The sequence below is a fragment of the Platalea leucorodia genome (assembly GCF_965183815.1).
Source record: "Platalea leucorodia genome assembly, chromosome: Z".
Taxonomy (NCBI): Eukaryota; Metazoa; Chordata; class Aves; order Pelecaniformes; family Threskiornithidae; genus Platalea; species Platalea leucorodia.
This window is the reverse complement of record NC_138858.1, coordinates 19,782,743-19,807,282: the sequence shown is the minus strand read 5'-3', so window position 1 is coordinate 19,807,282 and position 24,540 is coordinate 19,782,743. Positions and strand designations below refer to the sequence as shown.

The following is a 24,540-nucleotide window of genomic DNA, read 5'->3' as shown; positions in this document are numbered from 1 at the left end:
TCTGGGCACCTTATATCAGGAAAAAAAAAAAAAAGAAGATTAGTACAACTGCCTTCTTGCTAATAAACAAAAGTCAGTTGCTTTTCACCTAAGGTTATTAAAAAGTAAGACAATTGGGCGAGATGGGGGGAGCAAGGAGAGAACAAACACACCATGCACTTTGTTCTCTCAATGAATTAAATTATTCTGACAAAGTAGTTTAGATTGTCTCAATTGCTGATACACTGCTAGATCTCTTTGCTTTAGGGCACCTTTTATGAAACATCCAGTGTTCGGGTCATTCAAACCATGATGTGGGAACACTGGCCACACTGTTTCTATGTACTGCTACTGAATGAATAGCACAGCTTTTTTGCAGGACTTCTATACAAGTATTATCTTTGCCAGAATCTATTTAACTAATGAGACCAGAAATTAAAGTGGTATGACTAAAAGGTATACTAAAGTATGCCTGTCTCTCAAGTTGTTTTCCAAGATAATGCTTGCTGGACAAGTTGTATCTATACAGCTGACTGTACAATTCTGAAAAAACCCGACTAATTCCATTCAGATATGTTTGGAAATAGGCATATTCATTGGTATTTACATTTTAATTTCCCATTTTTCTAATATCTACTAATGAACAAATACATTTTATGTCAATTCCACCTTCAGAGTTTGTTGACTGCTAGTGCCATAAACCCCTGAATTTGGCAAGTGGCAATCATAGGTTAAAACATTCAAACTCATTAAATTGCACTGACATAAACAATAGATGATTAAATGTTGTGCTCAGCACTTCTCAGGGTCAAAGCCTGAGTCCAAGATCAATTATTTTTCATACAAGTTTTACAGAAATAATTTTCGCAACAGGATTTAACTGAAAATATGCCCATGCTTCTGTGAAGAAGCTCACTTCACTTTTTGGATCTAGAGTTATTACTAATAGCCACCACATGAAGTTTGCGCCATTAAAAAATGTTCATCTTTTCCCTTCTATCTTGACCTGTTAGTTTCTGCTGACAAGCTTCTTTATGAAGATAGCTAACACTACATTAGGTATATATTCCAATATAAAAATTGAACTTCTTTTTAGATGGAAGAAATCCTACAGCACTTGCTAGAAAAATCTCAGCAACACAACGACTGTTATGTAGGCTAGAAGACACGTGTTGTTGGACTTGTATTCTGCTTACATTCTGCTATTGTTTAATGTTAATCTTCACTTTATGTCATAAAATGAATGCACCATAAGGCTACACAATAGCCAAATGACTTGTGTGTTTATAGTGAACAGAATGACTAATATCTAAGCTTAGGCTTGGTTTCTCTCTCAGTCAAGTCTGTGGGATTTGCAGTGTATACATTAGAATTTTTCCGATTTTGTAAACTGATGTTCTGTTCAGCTCGTGAGGACTTGTTTATAAGCTAGAAAGAAAACTGCATGTATAAAATAGTCATTTGGGAATAAGTATTTTTCTTCCCACGTATAAACACATTGCATCTTCATAATCAGATCTATCAGATTCATATAAAACAGAAGGGTCTTCTAGTTCATATTCTCCAGATCTAAATCAGTGCTAACTAAACCACACCTAAGAAATGTTTATGTAACTCACAACCACTCTCAGAAAGTCTACTACTTTTGGTTGTGATGTCTGTCTGTGCTTGATTATCCTTCCCATTAAAGGGTTTTCCAGTGTCTGACCCAAATCTCCCTTGCTGCAATGCAAGAAAATCACTTAATTTTCCCATCATGACATCCTCTCTGCAGCAACTCTCTACATATAGATTCTGTTTTCCCCTCAATCAGCTCTAGAAGAAATAATTCCCAGTCCTTTCCCATTACTCTCATAGGAAACACCTCTGAAATCTCTGCTTGTTCTTGATGCTCTCCTTTAGATTCTATTCCAGTCACCCTTCCTTTAGAGAAGCGTCTAAAGGCTGCAAGTCTCAAGAGTGATATATTACTGCTGCTAAAAAGAAAAAATAAAGCTTAAGGGGAAAGCACTGCAGAATGTTAAAAAACACAGGCAATGACAGAAGAACGATGAAATCTGAGTTTCTCGCAGCTCCTTTGTTACATTATTGAGAGGCGTAGTTTAGCCTGTTCACCCTGTAGTTCCCACTGTCAAAAAGGCATCTTGTGATCAGCAATGGTTGTGACTATATGGAAAACAGTCAGAAAACTGAATAGCCGGAAGGCCAAGCCTGTATCTCTCCTTCCACCTCTTAGCTATTAACATACTAAAATTAGCAAATTTCTTAATGATTCAAAGTAAACAAATTCATTTGTACTCATCTAAGTTAAATGTAATCTGCTCTGCAGCTGTATTTGACATTGATTCCCAAAGTCAAGTATGGAAGGTCAAAGGAAGCAAGTTTTTTCTAGACTAGACACATGAGGAAAATAAGTTGTCCATTGACAAGAACTATCTGCCCTTTGGGCAGAGGGGGGGAACACCTTATCAAGGCTCTCTGACACTGACTGGATGTTGTAACTGAGCCTGTTTGCAACAGGCCTTAATTCATTACAAAAATCAGAGCAGCGATTGCGATTATGTTTCCCCCACCCCAGTTCACTAAATCTTGGCCAACTGCTTACTAATATCCTTACAAATACACATTCCTGTTTGCTCCTGAATCCTCATTTACTCCTTGTTTCCTCTTTGCTCCTTTCCTACTTTTGCAATGCTTTTTATTACACTGCGGGATTTCTTTTTTTTAAATTATCTCACCTGATACTGTCTTTCTAGATTTCCTATCCCACAGCCACATTGAGAACTTTCCTTCTATTTCTCCAGCAAGGCAGGTGTTATTACTACAGTTACAGATGTGTGGAAAAGCCTGGGGGTCAGATATCCGCTGGCAGTACAAAACATGAGTGTTGCTTTCACAGGTGGCTGGGGGAATTACGCTATAGTATAAATAAGATAAACTTCTTACCTGCCTACACCAAATTTCTCAGAAGGAAGTTTACTGAGAGGTTCTGCTGAATGTGTTTTGCCTACTGCGGTCCCTCCTGACAAGAGCTTGTTCCTGTCGAGGTTAACAACAGAACTCCGTCCCTGCCCCTCGGGAATTACCCGGTATTTGCAAACCGGGTCGCTCCCTGCGCGGGGCGAGCAACCCCCGCGCTCCCAGGGCGCTCCCCCGGCCCCCCGCGGTCCTCGTCACGTTCAAACCCGCCCAGCCCCGGAGGCGGCGAGCGGAGGCGGAGAGCAGAGCACAGCCCGCCGAGCCTGCGGGCCGCCGCCAGGCACCCGCCCCGGCCCCGCGTCGCCCATGCGGCAGGTGACTGGGCCTTAGGCCGCGCACGACAGGCTCTCCCCGGGGATGGGCCGCCCGCGCTCCGCCCCGACTGGCGGCCTCCTCCCGGGCGCCCACAGGCCGGGACTCAGCGCGGAGCCCTGCGGCTTCACCCCGCTCCTCCTCCCGCAGCGGAGCCGGCTCCAACCCTCACCTCACCCGCCACGGGAAGCCCCCACTGAGCAGGCAGCGGCCCCGCCTAGGCAGCGGCCCCGCGCGCCTTCCCAGGGCGGGAGCGGAAGGCGAGCCGCACCGGCGAGCGGAGCGCGGACGGCCCTCACCCGCCCCGCCGCCGCCGGAGCTTCCGCAGGCCCCACCGGGCCCCTACGCCTTTAAGAGCGTCCTCCTCGCGCCCCACGTGTGCGATCAGCTGATCGCGACGTCACGCGGGGCGGGGGGGGGCGGGGCCTCTGGCTGCTGGCGAGCGCGGGGGTGCCGCGGGCGGCGGGCTGGGGTTGGCTGCGCCGCGGCCGCCCGCCCGCCGCGCGCCCCGCCGCCGCCGCGCGCCCCGCCCCGCCCCCGCCCGCCGCCCCTCCCCCCGCGCGCGCAGGGCGCTGCGGCGCGGTGAGGCGCGGTGAGGTGCGGGCGGCGGCGGCGGCGGCGGCTCTGACAGCGGCGCCGGGGCACCGCCGGCGCCCCGGACCCTCCGCTGGCCCCCGGGGCGGCGGCGGCCGAGCCTCCCCCGGCCCTGCACCTTGCGGCGGCGGCCGAGCCCCCCGCGCCGCCGAGGCGGCGGCAGGAAGCGCCGCTCCCCCTGACGGCGGGGCTCCCGGTGGCCCAGCGCCGCTGCCAGCCGGGCGGGCGCCCGCGGCCCCGGAGACGTCCTCGGCAGCGCGGCGCCCGGCGCCACCCGGTACATGGATTACCTGGTAGGTCCCCGGCTGGGAGCGGGGCGCCCCCCGCCGCGCCGCCCCCCGCCGCCGGCCCGTCGGACATCTTACCGGGCGCGCCGCGGCTGAGGCAGCGCCCCCGGCGGGGAGGGGGCGTGGAGGCGGCAGGTGGGGCGGTGGGCAGCCGGGGGCCGCCCGCACCGCCCTCCCCCGGCCCGGCGGGCCGTTACGGGGCGATCAGCCGGCAGGGTTCCGCTGGAGCGTGCGGCGGCCCCGCTCATTTGGCCGCTATTAGACTGCTAAAGCCGTGACCCGGGTCGCGGTTTTTTTCCTAAATGCATGAGCTTAGGGTACGCTTGAATGAACTAAATTGTCACCGCGGGCGGGATCAGCCCTGCGCCCAGGCAGCTGGTATTCAGGGGTAACGTTTATTGCTCTTTAATGAATATTGGCTTTATTCGCCTGCGAGAGATCGTATCGCGGGCGCGCACTTTAGGCTGGAGTCCTGGTTGGCGTTCAGACTCGCCGACCTACGCTCGGCAGGTAAACCCTGTGCCACGGCTGGGTAACGAGCTGGTGGCTTTATTTTGGAACGGTACCTGCTCACCTGGTCTTTTCAGTGTAACAGCGGGAGAGCGTACTGGGCCCATCCCATCACTCGAGTTTTGTTCCTTTGAGTGCTAGCCTGTAAACTGTGCCTCCACCTTCGCTGTGAAAGGCTGCGAAGAGTCAACTGGGGCAATAAGGAGCAGGGCTCTTCTGGCCACCCCTGTTTGCTGTTGGTGTCTGGTGTGAGCAGTCAGGAAATATCTGGAGTCAGAAACTTGACTCGGCCTTTCTGGTGTCTTCACATGAGATGCACATGGGTGTAGGCTTTCAAGAGAGGTTCATCAGCCCGTCAACAAAATCTCAGGGGATGCTCTTTTTAGTGAACTGATTTGAAGATTTGCCGTATTGAGGTGAGAGCTGCATGCAGTGGCTAACTATTCCTTCAATGATGATGAACTCACTAAATCAGAACTATATTAAATATTTACTTAAATACTCTTCTTGTGTCCCTGTAGCTTACATTTATTTTGGGGTTTTCAGCTTCATACCAAAAAAAAATGTTTTAGGCTTTCCTTCCTGAATGTGAGTAACAGAGAGGGAATAGAAAAGGAGTCCTGTGTGGCAGAAGTGGTAGGCAGACTTCTCTTTAAGAACCTAGTTAATGAAATACTGATAATAAACTTGCTGTGTGCTAAGTGCAGCCTTGTAGCTCCTTGAGAGCCTGGAGCTGTTTCTTGGATTTTTTCCTTTATAAACTTATATCCAGATGAAACTGGCCATCCTGTACTTTTTTGAAATGCTTGCATTAACCTTTGTGACTGCTACAGGCTGTTGTGTGCAAGGCCAACCGCTCTGAGAACAATAAATTTAATAAGCCTTGGAAACTGAGAGCATGTTTTTGTATTAACTAAAGGGGGGAGGGGATTAAGTAGCTCTACATTTTTTTTTTCCCTTACTCTTTTTCTCCACTTGATCCTTTTCCTCTTCTCTGTTGTGTGGCCTTCTTTGGTGCCATCTCTAAAAAAAGTAAATCTCCAAGATAATGATATCCTGAGTGTTCATGCAATTTTTGCATAATGTTTCTGTTGTATCAGGGAGTATCTCTAAAGACAGACTTTCTCAAGATCTCATCAATCTCACAGTGCATGTTACAGTGCTATATGAAACATAAAGGATACTTTTGGTGTCGAAGTTGTTACAGATCAGCCAAGTTGTTTCTTATAGATGGTGAAAGCCAGGGGTTGGGGATAATAGTTTAAACAGGGTCCTGGTCCACTGATGCTCCAGGACAGTCCAAGATGCCTTCATCTATCACTCACCAGCACTTGTTGCTGGGGTTTCCATACTTCTTATGCAATAGGAGTCCCTTGATCTTTGGAATACTTGTTGCAACTGGCTTCAACTCTTTTAAACCAAAGGAGAAAAAAATAGGAAAGTTTTTAATCTTTTGCATCTGTGTATAACTTGGAAAGAAAACAAATTCTGTTTGGCAGTTCAAATATTTTCTCATGCATTTGTGCAGAGGACTTCCTCTTCCAGTCCTCATCTTCACCAGATGCAGGAGATTGGTCCTCCTTCGCCTTTCTCTGTTAATGGTGGTAAATGGAACGGCTCTTCTTGGTAATGAAGAGCGGGTTCAAGCACCTGAGAAAGTCTGCTCTGACAAAAAGAATCAATGGTGGTGAGTTAGGCAACTAGTTGTCTACAGTCCACTTTCAGCCTGGAAGACTGAATTGTTGCCACAGTCTGCCCTCACGTAAAGATGGGCCTGCTCTTTATTTATGCAAGACTTGCAGTTATAGTATGGACCTGTACATGTGTAACAACCACCTCGTTATTTTCATAACAGCAGTAGGAAAAAGCTGTACATGTTAAGGCATTTTGTGTTTTATGCATTTATGTTGGGATCTTATACCTATGTGGGATTCAAAACTTGAGCAGAAGGTCCCTTTGCTGGTTCTTCATGTTGGTCACCTGGGTTCCAGCCTGCAGGTAGTGAGGTTTACTCCTCTGCTGTTAGTGTGAAGCAGACAGCAGGGCAAAAGGTGCGGTTGTTTCTGGCTGCAGTAGTCCCTTGACAGAGCATTAGACAAAGTTTCGGTTAGCAGTTGGGCTGAATGAGGGGGTTTAGTGGAAGGAAGCTAGGATAACTGAGGTCGGGTTTGCTGCAGCATGGACTCAGGAATCATTCCCTCTCGATGAGGAGTCTACCCTCAGCTAGCTCTTCCCAGACTTGCATAGGAAGGTTCTGTTCCTGATTTTTCCTGGATAGGGTTTTCCTGGATAGGGCCTACATTGACAGAGACTTTTTTCTCCTTTAAGGAGCTGAGCCTGAGAAATACCGAACATCTGCAGCACCTGCTAATATCAGCAAGTCATTGAAAATGTTCAAAACCTGCTCAAAGCCAAGTCCATTGGAGCCAGCTTGGAGTATGGCCCTGAAGCTTGTATGGGTAGATACCCAGAACCTGTGTAGGACCTCTCCTACTTACAGTGTGATCCTTGGTTTGTGACTAATGCTGTTTGATAAAGCACTGGTATTAGAAGAGTATCTTCTGTGGTGCTGTGGTCTGGTTTTGCATTGTAACAGAAGAGTAACATCAGCCCCTGTATTTTAATAGCTAGAAGAGGCTCCTGAGCCTGGTGCCTTTTTTATTTTTGTATTGATATAATTACAGTGTTAGGAGTGTTGTGGTTTTTTGTGGTTTTCTTAATTTTTTTATTTTTTTTTATCAACATAGCTAAACCAGGTTCAACCTTTAGAAAAGAATCCATCTTCACTCATTTAGAAGCACCTTTTACTCATACAGTTTATTCTCCTTTTATTGAAGTTAACTCCTTTAAAGCATACTATGTGAACACAGCTGCATCAATGTAGATTCGTAGGTTTTTGTGACTACGTAATCCTGTGGTGTATCTGCAACCTTCTTTTGCTTCGTTCTTACTGCATTGCGTCTGGAAGGATTATAGTGTGTACATAGACTTGTGTTGGCTGGCCTATGTTCAGTAGACTATGCTTAATTTAAGAAATTACGGCATGATGCATCTTGTGAAAAGCATGGCATGCGATCAGTCTTACAATTTTTGCTCGGAGAACTTGTGGGGAAACAATAGCAATGCTTCCATTTTTCATATGTGATACTTGCAATGCAAATTTTAAGCTGCTGAGTAGACTTTCACAATATACTTCTTCAGTGGCATCCTCTGCACTAGGTAAGTATCTTAAACTGAACGGTTGCATGTATCAGCCTGATCTGCGTAGAGCTTTTAAAAGCTACCTTAGAGGATGATGTAGAAATTTGAATCAGTGTGACCACAAAAGAAGAAGAGATCTTATATGGCCCTGGAAGTTTGTAACATAGATTTGATAACCTGTTTAATTTTGTATATTTAGTATTTTTAATATGATAGCTTATCGTTAAATTGTATCCTATACTAGGTAGTAGCTTAGTTGCATATAAGAATGTTTCTTGGGCGGGTAATGAAGAGTATATTCCAACCGGAAATGGAAGATAACACTTCTTACATGACCAACCAATCAACTTTAGTGATTTTTTTTTTTCCCTTAAAAGTTAAGCATGAACATGAGTATTGCAAAGTCAAGAGAGTGTACACTCTTAGGGCGGTAGAATCCTTGTTGCTTTGTTTGGTATTGCTTTTTTAACTATAAGAAGTTTGGATTTTTTTGGTTCTTTGTACATTTGTTAGCTGTTATGAAATACTTTTGTTCTGTATGTGTGCACACAGAAGCTAAAATTTGGGTAGTGTCTGAGTAAATTGAACATAATTTTCAAATTTTAGATGAATAGGCCTTGAAGTGACTTCAGAGTTTCTTGGTTTCTAAATGGTTTTGACCTCAAGTTCTGGATAGTCAGTGTCCAGGCAAAGTCTTTCTTGGCTGGGGAAAGCTGCATATAACAAGCTGTGGTGTTCTTAAAAACATTAGGTGATATTAAAAGAAAAAAAAAATGTTTCTGAGCAACTTTTCTTTTTTGGACAGCTTACCTTTAAGACCTTCCCTTTTCTGTAGTTGGACCCTTTAATTTAATTGGACAGGTTTGATTTGGAAAGTGGTAATATGAGGTAGATCATGATCCCTTGACGGTTCTGATCTACTTCAGATCCTGTCTTTCCATTGCTGTTGCCTGTTATGTTTGTTTGGTGTCTGCAGGCCATAGGCTACGTTCATTCTTCTACTACAAATGGCACTATGGAGGCATCTGAAGGTTAGAGTCTTACTTCACTGAAACTTTGTAAACCAGTAGCTGCTGTTCTTTGAATAAGGAAAGATGGGAGAAGGTCCACACTAAGAACCCTGGATTTTTCCTCTGAGGCATGTACAGGTGTTTGATACATCACCTGCAACATGAGCAACAAAGGCCTATGTAGCCTTGCCGTCTTACCGTTCGCTAAACATCCCTGTCATCATATGAATTTTGCCTTTTGTTGTGTAACTGTAAGGATTATTGGGGCTGTCTGTTGACTCATCTGTCAGCTATAACATCCTTGACATTTGACACCCTCTGTAGAGCACGATGGCTTATATCTTAAGATACTATCCCTCCTACAGTTTGGGAAGCTGATTAGGCACAAGAATGAGGGGTCTGACAGTTGTTTCAAGATAAAGGTGTAGCTGAACGCAGGAAAGAAGGCAACTAGCAGGTGTAAGATCAACTAGTGTATAGGGTGCGTGCAACTGTATTAGTATTTGGATCAGATGTGAATTTTTGAAGTGAATCTTAGACACCACTACTGACTATATGTAGGTTTGCACTTCAGAGTGATCACAGGTCACATGAACTTAGTATTTTTCAGATGAAACCATATTGGAAGATGCATTCAACTAATGAGTTTTCAGTCCACAGGACCAGATCAGAACTAGTCTGAAGTAAAATGCCTGAAGTACGTAGTATGAATACTTGGTCTTCAGCACCAGCTCTTGCTATGCTGCACTACTTGCTATTATGTACATAGCCAGGGTAACTTAATCTGGAAGTGAGAGTGCTGCTGCTTCTTATTGCTTTCTGCATCAGCATAGCAATGTAGGAAGAAACCCCAAACAAACAAATTTGTGAGACCCTCACCTGAGGAAGTTGTTGTGGCTAGGTTCCTGTTGGTATTTCAGCTCTATGAAGCATAATATTCAAATCTAAATCAATTGGGAATGGGAAATGGAATCAGTTCTGGGAGACAACCTCTCCTGAATGAGCATGCTTCTGATTTAAGTAAGTTTGGGAGTTCAAGAACCTGATCTGGCTGAAGACCTGAAAGATAAGTGCTCTGGAAGACAAATCTTCCTCCTTGCTAGAATCTATCTAGCCAGTATTGCAAACAGGTTTTGCTGAATGAAGGATGTAATCAGCCATATAGAAAGGGCAATAAAAAGATTGGTGACTTAACTCACTGGAAATTACCTGGCTGAAGATAGATCAGTGAGCAGAAGTGTAGAATTCCTTTGCAGAAGATAAAAGTCAAACTCTGTGTTTGCTCATCCTGCAATAGGAAGTATTATTGAATTCCCCAGGTAAACGTTTGATTCAAAGGTGGCTGTTACAAACAGTGAAACTTGGTACAGCTTCCTTGGGAACACAAAAGAATGACTTAATGTGATTATAATTTCCAGCACAAGGTTCTGTGAAGTCACGGGAGTATTGCAGTGCCAGAAAATTCATTCTCTTCAGAGATACACACACTGAAGAAACAAGTGAATTAGCATGTTTAAAATCAAATTACTTTACCATTTTGCCTTTTCTGTGATGAGGATTGCATTAGAGTGGTAGATGTTATTACATCAAAAAATGTGTGCCAGTTTCTGAAAATGTGCTAGTCTGCGTTTGTTACGAACAGCCCCATAGTGTCTTTGTGAATTACTTCCAGGTTCAATATAAGTTGGGCCCCATGTTTCTCTGCAGCGTGCTGCTCCTGAATTCTTCAGTCAGAGCTCCAAGCTTGAGGCAGCATAGTAATGAATTTCACAAAAGGTTAGAAATGCAAGCTTTTAATAAGTGAGAAAATCTGCATTTAGTAAGGACAGAATATTCCTCCTAATACCCCCTGCTGATTACCATTTTTGGCTTGTCGTCAGTATCATCAGCTCATGTTTTTTAATACTGCCAGCTTGTGATGTTTATTCTCTTAAGGACTGAATTCTGAAGTTTTGTTGTTATATGAGGGTATCAGCTTTCCATTAACAAAAGAAACATTTCTAGTTTCAAACTTAAAAGCACAAATGTAAGCCCAAACAGCTGTAAAGCCATAAGGAAAAAAAAAACATATGCAGTACTTAAAATCTTGTGATTGTTTGGGTTCTGGGTCATAATACTCTGGAGTATGTTGGTTTTGCTTTTTTTCACTGTGTGTGCAGCAAAACTTTCAGAAGTGCAAACTGTCTGACTGTATAAAAGTCCATGGGGACATAAATGGGGTATTTGCAATTGAATAAGAGATTGGCTCATCTCATGCTGGAGCTCTTCAGAGTACAGAACTTTTCTTTTGTCTCACTAGCAGCCTGGTAAGGTGACGATATTAATTGCCAACACGAGGATGTAAGTAGCTTCCTGCTATCTGAGGACGACACAAAGCAGGAAGTCCAGCTGACAAGTCATCTTATGTTTAGATGCACTCCTCCCCTACAGCTTTGTTTCCTATAAGGACAAGCAGCAGGGAGAACATGAATCTTTGAACAATTTTTATGGTGTATGTTTTTGTGGAGCAGTAGAAGAAAAATTGTTTCACAGGACCACATTAGCTTTTGGCATTGGAGGGTCTGGGGAGGCAAGATGGCATCCAGGAGCCACTAGGAACTGTTGATACGGGGGAAGTGAGTGTGCAGATCTGTTTTTTTTCTTGTTACGACTTGGAGATTTTTGGATGGAAGAAGCGTCTGTTCTATGTTTTTATGAGCTTTTACAGCAACTACTGCCTGGTCTTCCTTTATATGATTTTGCCTCTAATAGAGATGAAAAACTTTGAAGCAATTAAAAATGAAGTAATCGTTCTGTAAACTGTCAATAGTAAGTTTCATAAATGAGCATTGATAGTGCTACTCTGGCAGTGAATAAGAGGGAGAAGAGAATGCAGAGATTAGAAGGGAATTTCATGTTTGTGTTTAGTTGAATAAACTGCATATGCTTTGGATGCGCTGATGCAGAGACAAATATTAAAGGTGCATATTGAACCTGGGAAAAAATCATAGTACCCCTTTTGATATTGGTAATAAAATGGCAGATGAAATTCAGTGTTGATAAATGCAAAGTTACATATATTTATAGTAGACGTCACATGACAGTACAGATGCATGGATAGGCCCAAAAATACCATCAGTGCTCAGGAGAGGGAAAGAGGATCCTTCTTTAAAATGTCATCTGAACCCAGACATCTGTCAACAAGTTTAGAGTATTAAGAAGGAAAAAGAAGGAAAAATCTCATTTTTACACTGCTTAAATGCAAGGTTTGCTGTTGTCTTAAATGCTACATTTCTGGTTGCATCATGTCAGAAAGAGTATTGTAAAACCAAAGTACATACAGAGAAGGATGACATGGTAATTGAAAGAAAACAGTTGCTTCTGTACAAGGAGGGATTAAAAAGTTACAGCCCTTCAGTCTGAAGAAGAGACAGCTGAATGGTGTGGTGAGGTGATATTATAGACATCTTTGAAATCATAAAGAGAGGGTAAATAGGCAATAAATCATTTCTCCCACCAGAAGAACTTGACGACAGTTAGAATCCACAAACTGCTTTTTCCCACAAGTATAGTTGAATTCTGGGTCTCACTTGTGCAGTAACATTAGGGAGGCCAAAATGACTAGACTATGAATTTGTACAGTTTCTTGGAAGACAGGTCCATTGAGGGGGAGTGTTAAACATGATGTTCAGATGTGATGGTAAGCTTGTGGAGATCCTGAAGCTGTGATTGCTAGAACCTGAGGATGTGTCCATGAGATGTGATTCCCTGTGTGTCCTAGTGCTTATGCTGTGTGCTAAACCCCTCCATCCCTCCTCATTGAGGGGACAGCTAGATCTAGTTCCAGAACAGGAAACTGCAGTTAGAAGATGGAGGTATTCTGGATGGTGTCCAGGAGCACTCCCCAGTGTAAGCTGAATTGCATTGACTGCACAGCAGGTGAGACTTTTTAATTCAGAGGGATTTATGAAGATACTTAATCTGCTCCAGGGACATGTAGCTAATGGGTTCCTTCTGCTTGAAGGTGCTCCCTTGACATACCAGCAGAGGCTATTGGCCTTCCAACATTTGTATCCTAACCAATTTATGACTTTATATGTAAGGTCCACAACATTGACTGAACCTGAAACTGAATTGACAGCCTCTGGAGACTGATGATGCACTCTGCAGTGAGTGATCTCTCAGTACTTTATTCTTGCCTAGAAACTTGCATACTTTCTGGTTTCAGCAAGACTGGAGAAAAGGTCCAGAATTCTTGAGAAATGTCTATGCTGTTCTTGCAGCTATTCATTTTGTGTTGGCTAATCTGCAGCTTTCACTGTCTCAACCGTTGCAGTCCTGGAAACAGTCATGGAAAACTGTTCTAGTGAGAATATTGCCTGAAAGAGGGGAGAGCATTGTTCTCTGGGGCATCCACTTGATTACTTTTTATGATGACAAGAGAGTTCTTGGATCCAACCCTATTTCACGTTCACATATCATTGCCTTTCCATCAGCATCAGGTTTCTTCTAGTCTCTAAACTCAGATTTATTTTTCTAATGATTATGTACAAGAAGGTCGGTATTTTAAAAATCTAATTATTCAGCATTAAAGGAGAATATGAAAATGTTTTGTGTGTCTTTTGTCTCTGAGAACTGTATTAAAAAAGAATTTGGAGAGTTTAAATTAGAAATGTTACTAATGGAATGTGCTAGAGGGCTGTGACATCTTGTGCAGAAGGAGAAGCCTTTGAGTTACTACTTGGAGTTTAGTACACAAGCTTAGCAAACAGCAGTTCTGGTCAAAGTTCCTGCCACCTCTACTGTAGCATAGTTGTGTGTGCTTTTGGGTACCTACACGTTCTTTGAAACACAAAAGCACAGAGAATTTTTTTCAGGCTCCATACATGTAGGTACCTTAAAATCTGCATATTGTTTACACTTGTATTGCTAATTTTCACATTTCTTATGCACTGAAAAAGATGCAGATGAGAATGGTGGCAGAAAAGCATTTTGCATGGGAAGTCCAGTAATTCCAAGTGATTACTGGTGTGGACTGCTTCTTTACAAATGAATAGGAGGGTATCTTAATCTTTATTTTACTAAAGAAACATAGCACCAGAAAAAACCCAACAACTTCTTTTTCTCATGTTGCTTTCTGGTTTTGTGGTCTTGGAACTATACCTAGTGCCATAATTTATTTAGGATTATGGCAAAGCAAGCTGAGGTCAAGGTGAGTATTTCTGTTGGTTGGCAGAACTGAAGATACCAGCTCCTGCAGTTCTGGCAGGTAGGGAGCCTTTTCTGCCTTTTCTGAGAAGCTGGTTAGGATCCCCCCACTTTTGCCCACCAAAGTTCCTGAGACTAGTGCTTTCAACTTGGTGATTTCAACTTTAAGTGAACAGTTGCAGAACATCCTCTATTAATGTCTTCAAAATGTGCTCTCTTGCAAATATTATGGGTAGGAATTTCATTTAGTATTTGCTGAAGATATAGATATTAAAACAATGAATTTGTGTGGTTGCAGACTAATGTGTGCCTGTGTCAGAGCTGTATGAGGTTTTTTTTTGTTTTAAACACCAAATACTGAAATTATTTTGTAGTGATATTTGTACTGATAACTGAATGCTTGAAAAAATGGACAGAACAAATGCTTGTTCTGAATGAAAGGCTGCACAGCTGCAAGGCAGATGTCTTTCTAAGTCATTATCAACAGTCACATTTTTACAACATATGATTAAAATAACAAAGTTTGGGGCAAATATGTCTGTTAGCCATCAGTTTAGTTTCGAGCTGTATATATTATTTAATGATTGTGAGATGACCGTTTGCCTACCAGAAGGGTGCATATTGGCAGAGATGCATGCTTATGTTGTTTGACATATTTGGCCTGACGACTTCATTTCTCACTTTAGACATGTTAAGTGACTTCTGTTAAGAGTAAGTCTTTGTAGAATTGTATCAAACAAGATGTCTGTCTTTTGTAATATTTGTAGGCATATTTTTACATTTTTTTTTCTTTTATTTTCATGCTTACCATGTAAAATCCTTTCAGAAAGCAACAATAAACTGTAAGTAAATTAAATGCAAATTGTCCAACAATTGTTTTGTTGCCTAATTGTATGGTGAAAAATGAGTTACAAAACCAAAGTAATGAAAGGCTAGAAGTATCAAGAATAAATTCTCAATTGTAGCAGCAGAATATCACATATATTGTAATCCAGTGATCAGAGTGATAGGCTGTAGGATAGTATCACTAAACAACTGATTATTTAAATCATGTCCTGACACTTTTTCAGTGATTAACCAGAAATAATACTGGTGGGGAATGTAAATTTTTTGGGGGGGAGGAGGGGTGAATATAGAATCATAGAATCGTTTAGGTTGAAAAAGGCCTTCAAGATCATCAAGTCCAACCGTTAACCTAGCACTGCCAAGTCCACCATTAAACCATGTCCCTAAGCACCATGTCTACCCGTCTTTTAAATACCTCCAGGGATGGGGACTCAACCACTTCCCTGGGCAGCCTGGTCCACTGCCTGACTGCCCTTTCGGTGAAGAAATTTTTCCTGATATCCAACCTAAACCTCCCCTGGCGCAGCTTGAGGCCTTTTCCTCTCGTCCTATCGCTTGTTACTAGGGAGAAGAGACCGACCCCCACCTTGCTACAGCCTCCTTTCAGGTAGTTGTAGAGAGCAATAAGGTCTCCCCTCAGCCTCCTCTTCTCCAGGCTAAACAACCCCAGCTCCCTCAGCCGCTCCTCATAAGACTTGTGCTCCAGACCCTTCACCAGCTTTGTTGCCCTTCTCTGGACACACTCCAGCACCTCCATGTCCTTCTTGTAGTGAGGGGCCCAAAACTGAACACAGTACTCGAGGTGCAGCCTCACCAGTGCCGAGTACAGGGGCACTATCACCTCCCTGGTCCTGCTGGCCACACTATTATATATATAAGAGAGAAGCTAATAACAGCATTGGAATTAATGAGCTTTTTTAACACTATAGACATAAGCATTGTCTTGGAGGCTTGGGGAAGGGATTAGCTTAACATTTCATTGGGAAATGCATAGGGTAAACATTCACTGGTACTGTATGTGACAGTAGGAAGGGGAGATAATTTTAGAATTCAAGCCTTGTAATAGCTTGTTGATTTCAAAACATTAACAGTAGTAAACCCAGCAACAGATGAGTAAGGTAACACAGATCTAGCTTGCTTTATTCTGCTGAAGCAAGGGTCCACAGGCGCTCGCTGGGGAATTTGAACTGCAGCTTAGTTCTCCCATGAATGTATAGCCTGGAAGTACTGAACAAAAATTAAAAAATGAAAACAATTTATAATGCTGCAATTGTCTGGTATAAAAGCAAACTGTATACATTGAGAAACTGCGATGGCTTCTTGCTGCGGCATGTTTACTTCCCTTGCAACCTGAAATAATTTTTTACTTTGTATATAAAGGTGGGCCTGCCATCAACATAGAATTTGTCATGATACTGAAAATACAAACCACTGTATGTATCACCGTGTGTTTAAGTATGGCCTTAAATTGCAACAGACTCAGGTTAAACATTAAGAAACTTTCTAGTAGGGAGCATAGTGAAGCACTGAACTAGATTCCTTGGGGAAGTCATCCATCCCTGGAACCTTTGGAACAAGGTCTGCAAATACTGTCAAGAGGGGTATGAGTATGGTATATAACCCCACCCCACCACTTTGTGTAACATAGGATTTCTCAAAGTCAGTTCTATTCCTATTTTGCTGTGGGAAACTCAGAGCACAATTCACAGAATTGCATGTTTGTTCTGAAAGCTGGGGAACAAAAAAAAAAAAACCAAAAATATCCTGGCAATTTAAATGGTGCTTTGAAGCAGAATTTCCTTGTCAGCAATAATACTCTAGGTTGCTTCCAGTAATAAAAGAAAATCAACCATGCTGTTGAGGTTTGCTTTCAGGTTTTTGTGCTGTGCTTTTTGACTTCAGAGAGTTCAGTGAAATATTGTTTGTTTAAAATATAAATTTAACAGTTACAGCAAAAGAAAAATGTTACTACACATTTTTATTATTACTCCTAATTCATAAGAGCTGTTCTTTTAATTTTTTAAATCACAATTCTAATTAAATGGGAAATTCAATTGCAGGTTTTTTTTTGGGGGGGGAGTGTAGAAAGCAAAGGCCAAAAAAAAAATGTTTTCACTGATACTGTTTGAAGTCTGTAGCATCCAGCACTTCACCTTCAGCATCTTAAAATACATGCAGATGATGTGTAAACTTGTTAAACATATAGTAAAAATGTTCCACTTGATTGCTTTAATTTTTGCCTACAGTGACTTCTCAAATACCTTGTTTAAAGTAATTTCTCAATTACTCTTCTGAATAAATCATTGTAAGCCTGGTTTATTGTACCTGACCATATATAAAAAAATGGCGAACCTACAATAGGTTTTATATTGGTGGTGGGGAGTTGCATTTATTTTCTAGCTTCTTTATGGTATTTAAAGAAGGTGTTTTTCATCTGTTTCATCAGAAATTCTTAGTCCATCATCTGCAGTCACCCAGAGAGGCTGAAGACATAGAATTGTGGCATCACAACAGATTGGAAGTTGAGCGAGTTGAGGGTAAAAACTTTTAATATGATATTGACAGCTGTAAGAGTAGATTAAATAAAATATTCAAGACAGTAGAGAGTTCTATTTTGAACATGAAAATCTCAGAAAACTAAAGGAGTATGACTTTAGAAATGTGGGAATGTAAAGTTGTATGCATTATTTTGGTATCTAGAGGAAGAGAATGTGAATGATGGTATCAGGAGAGAACTGTAATATTTAAACATGGAAGCTCTTTACAGTCCACTAAAAGCACATTACCCTATTAAAATGTCTCTTGCAGGTTGTTTTTAAACCAGAGTAGATAAAAACAAATGGGACTGAAAGCTTGCATGCAAAATGTTAATGTTGCGTACGTACAGGCATTTTGGGGAGCATTAGGTAATTTGAGGCCTCTAATGAAATACTGAATTAGTAAGTGCAATTGTGTTGGCGGCTGCTTCTGTATGAAAGGTCATAAGTATCTGCATAATCTGAATTTATATGGCATTTTTTTCAGCTTGTTTAATACAGCCTTACAGGAGAAACATAAAGTAGTATACTATCAGGTGTTTCTTTCAGGGAAGAGGGGAGACATGGGAAGAAAACTATTTGTTAATAAATAGCATTCTTGGTAATGTCTTTATTTTAATTTCTTTAGACTATGTCTGAATGTATCCAGCTCTCATTTGCTGTTTGTAGAATTGGCATTTACACGGTAAGGCAATGCTCTAACTAACTAACTAACTAACTAACTAACTAATTTTTGTTAGTGTTAATGCCATTTGAGTGAAAAGAAGTTACTTAAGTTTTTTGGGATCAGGATTAAGTAATGCAGTTAGCAAAAGGGATTTGTCACATTAGTTTACATAAACAGACTACATCATGGTTTTATCCTGTCAAAGATTTACTAATACCAGGACAGAAAAAGTATTCTCCACCTTTATTAAAAAGGTAAAGAAAAATTCAACCAACCTCTTAAGGTGTAAGAAAACTTGGAATTTGCGTGTATCACTTGCTGAGAGTTCTGGCCTAATGTTATTGCTGAAGGGTTTGTATACATTTGCTTCTAAATATCAATGATGTTTGAGTAATGTCATATATTTAAACACGTTAGCTAAATGCACATATTGTTGTAAGCTTTGTCTAGAGTGCCTTAATATATTCCAAATGCTGTTAAGTTAAACCTCCCAAACCTTAATTAAGTTATATAAAACAAATATGAGGTTTACTTCGAACATACATCCCAAATATGCTAAGTTGTGGGTTTTTTTTGCTGCTCCCAGTTGTTCCAAGTATAGATGAGAACAGTTAGATGAATGGGATATTTTGTAGAAATTTATTGTGTAAGCTTCTACACATTATGTCTGCTTATACGCAGTGTATAAGACACTGTTGCTCAAATCATGCTTCAAATCCTGGAGCTTTTGGAGTGGGAGTGCTACTCCTACTGTCAGTACTTTTCAGGAGGAAGCCTTCCCATTTTATTAGGCTGTACAGTCAAAAGTGTAGGTGACACTTGAACAACTGTGGTGAGGACTATGTATCACCAGCAAGTCTTATTTGAGGACAGAATCGCAAAGCTTAACATTTGCTTTTATTCTTAGAATTTAGTTCCAGGTGGGGTTTAATATCTGCTTGAGGTTTTTTCCCATGACGTTTGCCTGCATTCTGTTGTCAACATCTAAAAGACTATTTTCTAAGTGGTAGAAAATAACAGATTTGGGCAATATGGACAAAATCCTCCTGGAGGAAACTGCTGGTTGCAACGTCAAAGGCATATTTTCCTGTGGTATTTAAGTTCCTTAGGAAGACTTTCTGTCTCCAGATTCCTATGTTGTAAGAGTATGCTTATCCTGAAGGATCAGAGAGAGTTACAGTATGAGGTTTTAATGGCTGCAAGGTATGCAAACCATCTGCCAGCTCTTTAGAAGGCTATAGTAAGCTGTCTCAAATTAATTTGAGAGGATGTCAAAGTATAAATGTGTGCGTATTGCAGAATTGGGTATAAGCAGGTATAATGTATAGCAAAATACACCCTCTGACAATAATTGGTTCTGTTTTAGTTTAAAATACCTAAGTGTGATGTGTATCCTGCAGTGCACTACTAAGTTGTGGTAGCTGCATTTATAATGATAGCTGGGTAACTGGTATCTCATTGTGACCTTTTGGGCAGCATAATATTTAATTTCATCAAACGTTTTAAATTACAAACTATAAAGAGCTAGCTTCATTTATGAAAATGCTGAGAGGAACTGATTTCATCGACTGCTGGTACTTAAGAGAGGAGAGTGAGGAAGATGATGAGTAGGCTTCAGAGCATCCAGAGATGCATGGCTGTGGGCACGGTGTAGACAGAGGACATGCATCCCATGTAAAGAGCATTTGAAGGCTAATATAGTTCCTTTAGGAAAATGCTAGGTGCCGAGAGTACTTGCTTATATAGAAATGCCTGTGATTGAAAAGGCAAGTTCCAGATGATCTGACTGGAGAGTGGGTTTGGACAGCTTTGGTATCAGAGTAAAGGGAGAGGCCTGCTGAAGTGAGAGCTATGCGGAAATGCAGTGTGATAGTTCCTCCCTCCGCGCTGTGCCCTGCTCGTGCTCAGGCATGTAAATTGGTCACTGGATTTGTTGCCCAGGTATGCGAGCAGTCTGGCAGCTAGCAAGTATGGTGCTCCCTACTGATGTCAAGAAGCAAAACACAAAGCTCCAGTTCATATTTCCCATTTAATTAATTCCTTATATCTTGTATTGTGTGCTTTCTACTGCATGCTGTTTTGCAGATTAATTACATTTTTTTTTTAATTGATTGATTTTTATCCAGAAGCTAAGCTGTCTCTCAAATGCCAGTCCTTACCAGCGCCATGTGTTCAGTTCGTACTGAATTACTTGGACACCTCCTGTTCTGCACACCCGCGTTGTACAGTGCTGCAAGTATCTTGCAAAGGCTCTTAGTCCTTTGGGCTACAGATATCTCAATTGTTAGTCCGTTATCAAGCTGCTTATCAGTAACACTCTTGAGCACCCATTGCTTCAGCTGTGCTACTCCATTAAATAGGCTTCCTGTTTTTCAGGCCTGTACAGATTATGAGATGGAGGAGGGGTTTATATAGTTATCCATGGCAAAAGAGCCTGTGCTGCCTTCAGCAACCATGACTAAGAGGATAAAGCTTCATTGTCTTGAGCTGGGAAAAACATAAAACTTTGCAAGAGTGCAGAAAGAGATGCGATGCCCATTTTGGGGGATTAAACCAATGAGGTTACTTAGAAGTGTATACCCTTGAAGCAGGGAGTAGAAAAGCAGAGGTGGTTAATATAAAAACTGTATAGATGTTTGTAAGGATCTGAAGCTGAAAGATGTGTATCGTAAAATGAAAACATTATCATAAACTTAAATGAAAACTTTTGGGATTAAAAAAAACAATCAACCAACCAACTAACCAACCAACCAAAATAAAACTCCATTTCCTCTGTGTGTTTTACACAGCTAGTACCTTCTGGCAGAAGTACCAGTCTTTTCAGGTGCATGTTTCTGCTTCTTCCAACATACTAGCATCTCAGTCAGATGTGTCAGTTGGAAGTGTGGGAACAGGCAGATAAATTACTTCTTGAATCTGGATGACTGTGGAGATTGTAAGCATATGACAGCTTGTAGCAAAGCTTATCATTATATTATCATTAGCTTCCTTTCTGTTTCTGATATTGTTTTCTTAACCAGGTCAAAATTGTAATAAAATAATGACAGAGAGTTCAACCTACATGAACGTCAGAGGAAAAATAATCCAAAATTTGTTGTCTTGTAAGACAGTTTTAATGATGGGACATTTGCCACCTTTATAAATATTTAGGACTTCACCTCAGAAACAGTGTGCATGATTGTATGCCTACACATCTTCTCTGGAAGGTTCTCTGATACTGTATACTAGGCTTTGAGACTTCTTTCTTCTCTACTGTTTCCGTATAATAGTAAACTTTTTTGAACAGGGGTAATAAGGAATTCTTTCTTGTCCCTACCCCCTAAATGTGGCTCCAGGAATAAGCAAAAAGTAATTTTCTTGTCGCTTGCTGTTTTGGGTAACAAAACAAGGACAGAAACCTCTGCAGTGGCAAGCACCATGCAGAAAAACTAAGGAGACTTAGTCGAAGTGTCGTCCTTTGCTTGTATGCATTAGAAAGAAAAATACTGGAAAAGAACATTTTCCCTTCTCAGGAAATTAGAAAGTAACAGTTTTCCTTGATTGTAGAGTATGGCATCAATAGATAAACAGTTAGAAAACACTCATTTAAAAACAAAACAGTAAGGGTAACAAAAGGCTCCTGTAGAGCCTTCTGCTTCTCATACGCTGGGTATGGCAAAAGTGATGCACTCTAGCAGCATTGCATCAATGTTGGCATCTTCTTCCTGAAAACGATGAGTACTGGATATTTTGGTATTAGTAGCTTCTTGGCTTTAATTTGTGCAGTGAGATGTGGAAATAAATGATGCATTTATACAGTTGTGCTTACTATAGTTTATATATGGTAAGTATAGTAAATGATGCAAATGTGCTTTTAGTTTTCTGGTTTACTTTGGATTAACTTACATTTGTCTTTGTTTATAATGATAAATTCATGTCTTGAAATGGTTTGACTGGAAACAGCTGGTGTGCTAAGGAATTTGTTTGACAGAACAAAATAGAAATAACATTTATTCCTGAAGTGGTGGAGGGGAAGCTTTTAAGAGAAGAGAAACCAACCGAGGTGGCAACTAAAGGCAGTCATAGAATAGGAGGTAATCATGGGAGCATGTTTGGGAAGGTTCAGGAGCCAGCCTGTGACTTACAGTATGGAAAGCTTCCTGTGAGACTCTTCCCCTCCCTTACGTGGTTTCCCATTGGAAAATGCAAAGTTAAAGTAATAACAGAGCTCATATAGCATATCCTGTCTACTCCTCCCTTTCCCATGTCACGTCCTTGACATGAGCAGCAAAACAAAGGCACAAAAGGGCAGCAGGAAAAAATCCTTTTATGTGCTACCCTTTGGGAAATGTGGACAATTCCATTCACAGACACTGTTGATATTCTGTGGGTAGACTGCTGGAAAGGAAAGGTATAAGTGTTTTCAACCTCCAGCCTTAAATAAAAGGTGCTTGCTATCACCAGAGTCTTGGCAGTGACATGCATTTGATGGGAGTATGTCCGCTTTGTTGTTGCAAATCTGTAGTCAAGCTGCTTGAACCATGCTGGTTGTGGTCTGTGTTGCTACCAACCTGAACAGGAGAAAGAGGCGCAGAATGTTCTGATGCATGTGTTGTTCTGTGCGTGTGAATGTTAGACAGACTGTGGATTTTTTTACTATGAGACTCTCCCTTCTACTTTTCTGAAGGAAAGAATTGTGACTTTTTTTTTCTTTTTTCAAATGGGGAAAGTAAAGACAGGTGAAGTGGGAAATCATCAGGGCTGGGCGAGGAGTGAGGATCAGAATACAATTCACCAGGCTTTCTCTCCACAGAGTTCATTGGTTAAAGTGAATCGCTGAGCAGCCTCTCCTTGTAGCCAGAGCTCACATTAGCTGCTCGAAGAGCTCAGCAGCTTGGTCCAACCAATGCCACTGCGACAGCAGTACTTCCCTGAGCTATTAACTGATATACACTGTACTTATCGCCCTTTGACAACCTCTGACAACAAGTAATTGATTTCACTGGGAAAGGCATGGTTTGCCAAATTAGCCTGTTAATTTTTGTCAGAATGAAATGTCTGACAATCTTGCAGGCTGCAATAGAGCTTTGTCCTGAACTAGGAACATTATGAACTGTGGTGGTGTTCTTTCTAACTAGTCTCTGCTGTCCATGGCCCCTTCCTGCTCTAGAAAACAGCGGTGGTAGTCCACAGACCATTAACTTTAGGGAGGACTAGGAAAAAAGCCCAGATCCTCATTACAGGAGTCTCAAATCTTTTCTGTTCAGACAAGTTGCCGTTCAGTTTGTATTTATCAAAGCTATGCGGTTAGTTATCCTGTGCATAAACACTGTTTTGCATCTTCTCTTTGGAAGTCAGGATTCCTGATCTTCAATGTTGCTGTCTTTCCAGAAAACAGTTGTGTAATGTACTGGCAAAATGTCATGTTTTGCCTTCGGTGGCTGGTCTGCATGAAAGATAAACTACTCCTGTAGGCTCAAGTGATGCAGGGGGTGAGCATGGAATTTTCCTGATGGCCTCTGCTGAGCATCCTTTTTTCATACAGTTTGCAGAGTAGCCTCTTTAATTATAAAAATAAAAAATAATTCTTTTAAATGAATAATAGATTTAAAATGTAAAATTTCAGGTACATTGCAAAGCAAAGGTATTTAAAATCCTGACAGTCTCCTATGAAAAATATCACATGCTTGAAATTTGAGCTGCCCTGTGACTGTGGACTCATAAAGATAGCAGTGGGACATGTTGAATTACTAAGTGGCAAGTGTACAAATCCAGCGGTTAGCTGTATCATTTGAATTATTGAGGGGGCAAAAAGGCTAGAAGTGGCTCTTCAGTGAAACTGCATTTTTTTCTTTCATGTTCTGTAGTCCAGAGGTTGGGGCCATGCATAGCCATGAGGTTTGCAAAAAAGCAAGTTAATTTGCAAGGATTCCTGAGGTCTGGCTGGGCAATTCTAAATTGTGGTGAAAGATTGCTCTGTGATTATGCTACAAGTTGCATGTGCTGCTGTGTGTGTGTGTGTGCAGTCACATCCTCTACTCTGTGTAGTGAGTTACAAATGAAATCACCTCTGTGCAGTCTTGCAGCTCTTCTGCTTCATTTGCAGCAGTTCTAGCTAGCACAAGGTTGAAGCCAAATCTCTCACCATTCTGTGGCAGTGTGTTGGTTACCTGGTTTGGGAATGCATAGCTCACTCCTCGTCTCCTCAAAACTCCTGAGCATCATCCAGGTGGTGGGGTTCTACATGTTTTAAGTTTTTTTGGTTCAGCTGCTAATGGAATTACCTCAGTGTAATTTGCTAATGTTTGTCACTGTCTTTTCTCTTTCATCCCACAGTTCAGTTATCCATTATTTTATCTATTTTCTACAGTCCCCTTCTGTTCAATGTCCCTTAAGCATCACATTTATTTTCTTCACGTCTCTGATGTGATTCTACTTCATCACGGCCTTCT

The 24,540-nt window shown here is 41.6% G+C and overlaps 1 protein-coding gene across 1 annotated transcript in view; it reads left to right on the top strand.

The window, feature by feature from the left end:
* The first annotated feature begins 4,038 nt into the window (after nucleotides 1–4,038).
* Nucleotides 4,039–24,540, top strand: part of ARL15 (ARF like GTPase 15) — a 229,311-nt gene continuing 208,809 nt past the window's right edge. The window contains exon 1 of the mRNA XM_082335856.1: nucleotides 4,039–4,157. Within this exon, the coding sequence (XP_082191982.1) occupies nucleotides 4,146–4,157 (12 nt within the window). The 5' untranslated portion in view covers nucleotides 4,039–4,145. The remainder of the gene's footprint in view (nucleotides 4,158–24,540) is intronic.